This window comes from Notothenia rossii (genome assembly GCF_949606895.1).
Source record: "Notothenia rossii genome assembly, chromosome: 8".
NCBI lineage: Eukaryota > Metazoa > Chordata > Actinopteri > Perciformes > Nototheniidae > Notothenia > Notothenia rossii.
In genome coordinates this window covers 50,996,120-51,005,361 of record NC_136906.1, presented here as the reverse complement: position 1 = coordinate 51,005,361, position 9,242 = coordinate 50,996,120, and the positions used below count along the sequence as shown (strand labels likewise).

Sequence of the window (9,242 nt, the reverse complement as noted above, 5' to 3'; positions counted from 1 at the left end):
TTTTTGTCAAAATAGATTTCTTTTTAAATAAATGAAAATCTCACTTAAACCAACATCCTCAGTTCACATCCTCATTTGGATTTGTCCACCCGATGACGTTGACCAATCAAAACAAAGTGGGAGATTTTAAATCCAGTGACGGTTTTCTTTTGAAACTGAGGGAGGCATTCACATTTGAGTCCACTAGTGTCCGTTTATGCGTCTTCAGGTGTTTTTTTTGGCATTTATGAGGGATGTATTAGTTTGCCTTCCAATTTAAGTTTGGACAGTTCACTTACTATTACAAAGAACAATGGCAGAGGAGTCTGCTGTAAAAGTATGTGTTCGGGTCCGTCCACTTATTCCAAGGTAAGTCTGCCGCCAACAGCTAAGTTAGCATTAATAAAATACAAGTTTGGAGCTAACGGTAGGTTATGGAGCGTTAATGCTAATGCATGCTAATGTTACTGTTTGGTTTTTCATTTCATTCATTCGTTAGCTACAGTTGGACGTAAAATACAAGTATTTTGTTCCAGTCAGGGTTCGTACGGTCATTGAAAACCTGGAAAAGTCATGGAAATTCAAAATGCAAATTCCAGGCCCTGGAAAAGTTATGGAAAACAATATTTTTCCCAAAGTTTTGGAAAAGTCATGGAAATGTAACTAAAGTTGCGTCAAATATAATGTACATTTTATCTAATCGCCGAAATAATCTGCGGTCGCGAGCTGTTATGTGCCATCATGACGCGCATGGTGTTATTTTTTAATATATGAAGCGCGAGCTGTGTGCTCGAGTCTTGATGCCTGTCGGGCCGGCTGAACTCTGCTGCTCCGGCATGAGGGTCAGCTACATTATCTACGGTGCGTTCGTTAACTGTGCGGAGTCACTGTGGCACAGACTGCACCGCTGGTGAACAGCTGTTAGAACGGGCCGTTCAGGTGTTCAGAGCAGAGCGGCAGAGCGTGATGTGAACTGAAAAGTTTTTCTGTCGCAATATTATTTAAGGAATCGTTGAGCGAGCGAGCGAGCGAGCGAGCTAGGTAGCTAGCTAGCTAGCATACATTGTCACTATCTGCTAATGTTAGCTTTAGCCTTCGTTTTCTAATAGTTTTTTTCATAGGCTATACAGAGGTGGTATAAGTATAGATATTTACTAGAGTAAAAGTAGAATTATTCAGATCTTGTACTTTAGTAAAAGTAGAAATACCAGAGTGTAGGAATACTCTATTTCAGTAAAAGTCCTGCATTCAAAATGTTCCTCAAGTAAAAGTAGAAAAGTATTATCAAAATATAGTTAAAGTAGCGACAGTAAAAGTAGTCATTGTGCAGATTGGTCCATTTCAGAATAATATATATGATTTGTTTTATAATGATTGATCATTAAAGTGTTCTCAAAGCTGGTAAAGGTGGAGCTAGTTTGAATGACTTTGTATACTGCAGGGTAGCTTGTGAATTTAATCCAGGTGGAACTAAAGTCTGATTTAACACTTGATTATATTTCACATCATTCATCCAGATCTGTAAAGTAACTAAAGGGATTAAATACATGTAGAAGTACAAAGTAGCAAAACATTGAAATACTTAAATAAAGTACAAGTATCTCAAAATTGTGCCCAAGTATAGTACTTGTTGATTTTATGAACTTAGTTACTTTACACCAGTGGCTATACAGATAGAAAGACTAAGCCTTGAACAGGGGCATGCAAGTACATTTAAAAAATGCTCAACAGTGCTGCCAAAATTATAAACTGACTGCTACACAATTAAAATAAATGCTTTTATATATTTCTATTAGATGTGACTCTTTAGCGTTTCTGTTATTATTAACACTGCTGCTTTAGTTGTTCTGATTGCTAAAATCCTTTGTTATTCCTAATTTTAAAGCCGATATTCCGTGGGGTCAGGGGGGGCTCGGATCCTTGTCACCTTTTTCATACCTGATGAGTTTGCATCCCTGACTACAGTTGCTTCAGCGTGTAGAAGCTAGTAAGCCTACTATTTGATTTGTTTTAGATAGGCACAACATGTTTCATATGCAGACCTTATTTTCCCTGTTCCATGTTAAAATAAACAATTTTCAGTGGTAATTTTTTTTTGGTTATGGAAAATTAGGTAAAGGTCATTGAGAAGTCATGGAAAAATCATTGGTGAAAAAGTGTATGAACCCTGTCCAGTAAATAAGTATTACGTGCCTTAAAGTGTTTGATAACAGTTACATGATTGTATTACTTTATTCAACTAAGCTAAGCTATGGATGTGGAGCCAGTTGTTAACTTTGGACTTAATTTAGAGGTAATATTCACTTTATTATCTGCATTTACTATCACAAATAGAATAATACTTGGGAATAAAACTTATAATTTAATTACATTTTTAAAAATTGTATATCCTTATAAGCATATTAAAGGTCATATGTCATGCTTTTCCGGTTATTACCCGTCCCCTTGTGTGTTATGAAGGTTGTTCTGCATGTAAACGGTGTGCAGAGTCAAAACCCTCAAAGTACACGCTGTAGCGAGTAAAACTCTAAAACAGAAAATACCTCCCCAAAACGCCTCGTTGGTGAAACGTCATCATGACGTCATCATCCATTTGATTCTTCCGGGTACGACGTGCTTACGAAAGCACGTACCCGGAACTAAGTGGGCCAATCCGTGGAGCCGTTACGTTAAGCCCCCGCTGATTGGTCCAAATTGACCAATCCACACACACTCAGTGCAGGCAGTCCTGCTGATTTCTGCTCCCTGGCTGCAGGCTGATAACAGACAGTTGGGATCGCGCAAAATTCTCTCTGCAGACCCATTCTCACGGCTTTTATCAATCTATAAACCTTTTTCTTACTCAATATCAAGCCACACTTATTGTTTTTATTTCGGCTGTGACTTTGTGTGTTCAGGTTGAGTTTGGCTGTGTATCGCTAAACAAGGAAATCACGGAGGGGGAGGGGGGAGCTGCAGAAGCAGCGAGCCGTTTAGTGGAGAAAGTGAATACTGCTGAATACACATACTTTACAGAGATGCTGTATACGAAACCAATGTGAGTTTGGAAAATTGCACAGTATTTTTCTATTTTAGTATACCTCAACAATGGAATTATGATCAGTGGAAATGGCCATGACATGGGACCTTTAAGAGCTAAAAACACCGTTTGTTGTATTGATATGTCAAACTAACTGTCTAGCAGAGTGGCAAAGTCACGCCCATCTACTTCCTGTCCATGGGACCTTATTTCGGAAAAATTATGCATCGAAGTCAATGGAGAGAGAAAACTTATCTTTCGATCCCGTTTGAATTGTGCCATGAATTACACATATGATGTTTGTCAATCTTAAAAAAATCTTTCCCATGTGAAAAAAGTCAGTTTGTCGTAAAACTGTCGAAATATAAGACTATGAAAAATACGCAACTAGAAAGACTATAAATCCCAGAGTCGCTCAAGTGATGTCATAACTGTTTTCCTCCACTAAGAGATAGCTAAGATAGATAGATTCTATCTATATGGCGCTGGCTAAGATAAGATAACTTTAACAAGATGCCTGTGTGCTTAGTACCAGGTTGTTATCATACCAGCAATGGGTATTGCTCGTTCTTTCGCTTCCCTTCTGATGAAAGGACCAGGAGTGGCTGGATCAAGTTAGCTAGTAGCTAGCACGTTAGTTAGCATTACAGCCGTGTCATTTTTATTAGCCTTAACATGAAGTAACATTAAAGGTGGGGTAGGTAAGTTTCGGAAACCGGCTCGAGATACACTTTTTGTCATATTCCATGCTCTTAACATCCCGATAGCAATGAATATCTTAAGTGCTTTGACAAAAAATCCATAAAAAACCGTCATCTGTGGAACCCGTAATACTGTAAAAACTACAACCAATCCCGGCTAAACGGATTGTATTGCCGCCCTGTCTGTCAGCCTTCCATCTCGTGCACGCACAAATGTATCTCGTGCCCTCATTGGCCGTGCCGTCATTGGGCGTGCATTGCAGCAGTACTTCAATGACTCGCCAGCAACAGGCGGCCACTTTCACCATGGCAGAGTTAGGTTCAACATCGTCTACTGGTCGCAAAAGAAAAAAATGTAACGGAGCAAATTTAAGAACAAAAAGAAAGTGCAAACTAGAAGAAGTCAAACCAGAGTCAATATCGGAGTTGCTTTGGCTGTGTAGTATTGCTAACCTAGATGTGTTTAGCTTTGCCTGATATGTAACGTTACTGCAGCCTGCTCTCGCGGAGGAGGTGCGAGAGAATCAAAGGAAGGCAGGCAGGCAGCTTTGCATGACATTCTTCTGGACGTGTTTCATTGTGGTGATAGTGAGGGTTAGTCAATCCTTTTGTTGACAAGACAGTAGTGACGGCCATCTTGGTGAAGTGTGTTGTTCTGCGAGACCGGAGATGTAGTTCATTCAGCGTTTCACACACACATGTTACTTCACAGTTTTACGACACTTTATTTTTTTTTGACTTGCAAAATTATCTTTTAAATTGACAAACATCATATGTGTAATTCGTGGCACAATTGAAACGGAATCGAAAGATAATCTTTCTCCCTCCATTTTTCCGAAATAAGGTCCCATGGAGGTCCACCGGAAGGGGAGGGACTTCGCCAGTCTATTGCTCTACAATAACTGTTATTCTTTGTTCTATATACTTTGGAATGATGCTATTGTAATGAAACTGTCTATCTATCCATCAATCTATCTAGCTATCATTTCCCCCCAAAATTATCTTAATTATATGTAGCCTATTTTCCACAATACAAGACCCTGGTCCGTGTTGATATTAGGCTTTGACTTTTCATGGCATGGTATTGTAGTCATAAGGTTACAATGTTAAAGGAAGAGTCTGTTAATGTTTCCACATATGTCCTGATTGTGTGTCTTTGTTACAGGGAAGACAGTGCTGCATCGGAGAATGCAGAGCCGGTTCATTATTTTTGGAAAGCTGATGCAAAGTCAATTTATCAGAGCGATGATGGGAATTCCAGTAAAAGCTTTAGTTTTGGTAAGTTTTGCAGCATGTACAGGGTTGAGAAATATGTTTGACTCAATTTTGTGGCTCCTTTGAGATATGTTGCATAGAACTTGACGACAACTACTACTACTACTGTACATGAACCTTCCTTCTCTGTTCATAGATCGAGTGTTTACTGCAGAAGAAACGACCAATCAGCTGTACCAAGCCATTGCTAAACCTCTTGTTGTTTCCTCTGTTCAGGGATACAATGGTATGTTTTCGAAACTGAATACTGGGACATCTGTTGTGTTGCTCCAAACACTCACTGCAGTGGTTTGTTTTTTGGATACATCTTTTCTCTGTTTGATCCACAGGTACCATATTTGCTTATGGACAGACTTCTTCCGGAAAGACTTTTACTATGATGGGGAGTGACCGGTTTCCTGGAGTGATACCGATGGCTGTGGAAGATGTCTTCCAAACCATTAAAAGTGTAAGAATTGTATCGCATATTTAGAAATAACTTTTTTAGTAAGCAATTACTGTGTTTTTCTACAACTTCTCTTTTGTCCAAAAGTGTCCAAAGAAGGAGTTCCTTCTTCGGGTTTCTTACATGGAAATCTACAACGAGACTGTGAGTGATCTGCTCGTTGATAGCTGGAAGAGACAACCTCTGGAAGTCCGAGAGACAATTAATGTAAGTGGGCTATTTAGAAGTTTGCATATGACGTTTTCATCAAATGTTTCTGACACATTTTAATACTAAATTTGGCCTTCTAATTTCGGCAGAAAAATCTGGCAACAAAAAGCAATTTTTCCTGTGTTTCAGACATAAAGCTGTTCTTTGTAACATTATATGACTGAGTGCTGTTTTAACTGATTTTAATGAGTGTATGCGATAACCAAAGTTCTGGGCAGACAGTTTTCTACAGATCCTCTGATTCAATTAATTTCAGACGCGGTACTACACTCCCTCAGTAACACACACACACCGACCTCCATCATTATAGTATGATGATACTTCATGTCTATGAGTGCTAAAGGCATGGACATCGTTTTCTTTCTCTTAAAAGGATCATTGTGCTTGTGTCTTTTTTTTAAATGTGCAGAAAACCATCTATGTGGCTGACCTGAGGGAGGAACTGGTCACAAATGTTGCACAAGTCCTGACCTGGATCCGGAAAGGAGAAAGTAAGATCTGAGATGACTGAACACGAGACTGGTTTCTTCAGGATCTGCATTGTGTCTAACAACCATTTGATTTCTGCTTTCTCCCTCTGCAGAGAACCGTCACTATGGAAAGACAAAAATGAATGAGAGGAGCAGTCGATCACACACAATTTTCCGAATGGTGAGTAACACCACAAAATTAGGTACATGTTGATTTCTGAGGAACTCTGGATTTTTCATGATTCATGTCTTCTTAGATCCTGGAAAACAGAGAAAGGAGTGACCCAGCATCTGGTGAAAATGCTGATGGAGCCATTATTGTGTCTCATTTGGTAATGAGCTATTTTATTTTATTGGAAAGTTCTTTCTTTCTGTTAATTGTCTTCCTCATTGTCTGTTTATTATTATTTTTTGAATAACCATTTTGCTTATCTTCTAGAATTTAGTCGATCTAGCTGGATCTGAGAGAGCCAGTCAAACAGGAGCTGAAGGTAAGGTGGTGTTAAATCCATAAATCATATAAAGTTACTGATTTAAAGCCTTGTGAAATGCAAAATGGATCTGATGGCAATTGTAAGTACACTGTACTGTGTGATCAGCAAACCCAAAATAAACCATCTCTTTTTTATATTTTAGGCACACGCTTCAAAGAAGGTTGCAATATCAACCGCAGCCTGTTCACACTGGGCCAAGTGATCAAGAGGCTGACTGATGATGGCCAGAAGTGAGTTAACATGATTCCATTACATAAATGAACATTTCTGGTTTACCGGTTTACATTTCCAATTCAATAACTGTCTGTGTTGTTATCTCTAATATCAGAATATCGCCATCCTACTGCTCTCTGTCTGAGTTAGCTGTTTGATTAAAGCAGGCTAACATATTGTGGCTAACATGCTGGTTCCTAAAGTGAGAACCAGAGAACAGAACTGGGTAAAAAAGCTTTTAAATATGCTGCCCCTTCTGCTTGGAATAATATACAGAAGGAGCTAGGGCTGGGCGATATATCGAGTTTACACGATACATCCTGGATTGCACTCCATGCGATGTCGTAAATGACCACATCGTGAACATTGAGAATTATGTTGTCAAATCAATTTCCCGCCGTGGCCAAAATGAGCTTTCCTTTCTCCCTCATAGACACAGTCACACACGCAGGCACACACGCAGGCCCCTTCTAACTTGCACACAAACATTACACACATGCACAGTGACAGAGAGCAGGGCTCGACATTATAAATGGCCCGCTGGCTCGGAAGCACTATTTAGACACCCCGCAGCAGCTGTTTGCTGCGGAGCCAGTGCGAGCAGGCTCCCGTTTGCCCGTGAGCGCTGGGCAAAAAACTATCTTCAAATAAAAGAAAGTCACCGGAGGAGTTAAAGGAGAGTGACAGGGGGGAGCATGAGAAGAAGAGGGAGAGAAAGTTTCAGCCAGCTTGATCGATGGATGGAGTTGTTTTCTAGTGGTGCAGTGACGCGTCCTAAAACCCTTTTATAATCTATCGATTAGATTTATGATTCGGAAAATTATAAAAGTAGGGTAGACATGTGGAGATTATCCGGCTGAACAAAACGTGCATTTATCAAACAGGTTTGTTTTCCACAGACCTTATTTCCAGCTATTTTCCAAAACCCTATGGAGAAATCCCATTGCTTTTTTGTCGAGGGAACCAGCAGCTTACTTCCTGGTTTTAGGACGCATCACTGCACCTCTCAATATGATGCCAATATAAACAAGGTCTTCTGTCGGCTCTGTACATCAATACTGACCTATGCTGACAAGTAAGTGAAGAGTAGAAAATATAAAAGGTATTGGCTATAGGGAAATGTCCCAGCAGTTTAAGAGAATGAAGGTTCTAATCTAATCTAATACATAGCCATTACATGTCTAATTCCTGATAATGACAGGAAGACAGAAAGCGCATTATACTACTAATAATAATAATACTCATAATAGCAGACATTTTTGAACAATGACCACAATATCATTATTTTCATAAACCAAATATGAACAATTGAGGAAAATGAGGAAGAACTGATGATTCAAATGTTGTAGTACAAGTAGTAATGTAGTTAGTGCATAAATTACTATTGCAACAAATGTGTTAATTTTCTTCATTATTAATCGATTTTTTTTTAATGCAGACATATGTTGCAGGGATTACTTTTTTTTTTTTTTTAGTGGACATTTCAGAATATCGCGATATATATCGTATATCGCGATATAGTCAGTAAATATCGCGATATCATTTAGAGACCATATCGCCCAGCCCTAGAAGGAGCTGAAACTCAGATTTGATCACTATGGGGGAATTCAAGTCCATCTTAAAGGACAGAGAACAAGAATCCATTGGTCGATGTGATTGCGCGTATATCCCATAATAATAAGTTGTTTTTAAATTGTACCAGTTTTGTAATAATTTATAATAGTTTGTTTTATTTGCATATTGACTGGTTAATGTGGCATTTCATTTTTGTTTTATGACCGCTGTATTCGTCTGCCTGTATTGTCTGTGTTTTATCTGTTATAACTTTCTTCATGCTGCCCTCTTGGCCAGGTCACTCTTGAAAAATAGATTTGAATCTCAATAAGACTTTTTACCAGGTATATATCTCTAACCTCCCATTCCTGTCAAAAATTCTGGAGCGAACTGTTGCCTCCCAACTCAAAACCCATCTGGACCGCAATAACCTTCATGAACCTTTTCAATCTAGTTTCCATACTCTCCACAGCACAGAATCTGCCCTACTCAAGGTCACCAACGACATTCTCCTCTCTGCTGACTCTGGTTCCTCTCAATTCTCATTCTCATTGAACTAACAGCCGCATTTGAAACAATCAACCATTCCATCCTCATCACCCGCCTCCATTCTTCCATTGGCATAACCGGTACTACCCTCTCCTGGTTTAAAAATAGACAGACATCAATTCATCTACATTAACAACTCCAAATCCCCAACAGCCCCGTCAATAATTGCGTCCCTCAGGGTTCTGTACTTTATCTCCTTCTGTTCATCATCTACATCCTCCCAATTGGATAAATCCTCCGTCAACACCAACTCCAGTTATGCTGATGACACACAGCTCTACCTCTTAACAAAATCAATTTCTCCAAAAACACACTCCCAGCACCTGCCTCAAT

At 39.2% G+C, this 9,242-nt stretch overlaps 1 protein-coding gene and 1 long non-coding RNA gene across 6 annotated transcripts in view; one reads left to right on the top strand and one right to left on the bottom strand.

Annotated features, from left to right (window-relative positions):
- The window catches only part of LOC307016869, a 305,672-nt gene that overhangs the window by 236,375 nt on the left and 60,055 nt on the right, over window positions 1-9,242 (bottom strand). The gene's annotated exons all lie outside the window — the stretch shown is intronic.
- cenpe (centromere protein E) overlaps window positions 137-9,242 on the top strand; it is a 111,196-nt gene continuing 102,090 nt past the window's right edge. For 4 of the 5 annotated variants that reach the window (XM_079646204.1, XM_079646205.1, XM_079646203.1 and 1 more), the window contains exons 1-10: window positions 137-348; window positions 4,865-4,977; window positions 5,111-5,200; window positions 5,304-5,422; window positions 5,507-5,626; window positions 6,039-6,120; window positions 6,213-6,280; window positions 6,357-6,431; window positions 6,539-6,590; window positions 6,736-6,823. In XM_079646204.1, coding sequence (XP_079502330.1) covers window positions 293-348; window positions 4,865-4,977; window positions 5,111-5,200; window positions 5,304-5,422; window positions 5,507-5,626; window positions 6,039-6,120; window positions 6,213-6,280; window positions 6,357-6,431; window positions 6,539-6,590; window positions 6,736-6,823 — 863 coding nt within the window. In that variant the 5' untranslated portion in view covers window positions 137-292. Of the gene's footprint in view, window positions 349-2,901; window positions 3,017-4,864; window positions 4,978-5,110; window positions 5,201-5,303; window positions 5,423-5,506; window positions 5,627-6,038; window positions 6,121-6,212; window positions 6,281-6,356; window positions 6,432-6,538; window positions 6,591-6,735; window positions 6,824-9,242 lie in introns of those variants that run through there. The other variant, XM_079646202.1, reaches the window with a different exon arrangement.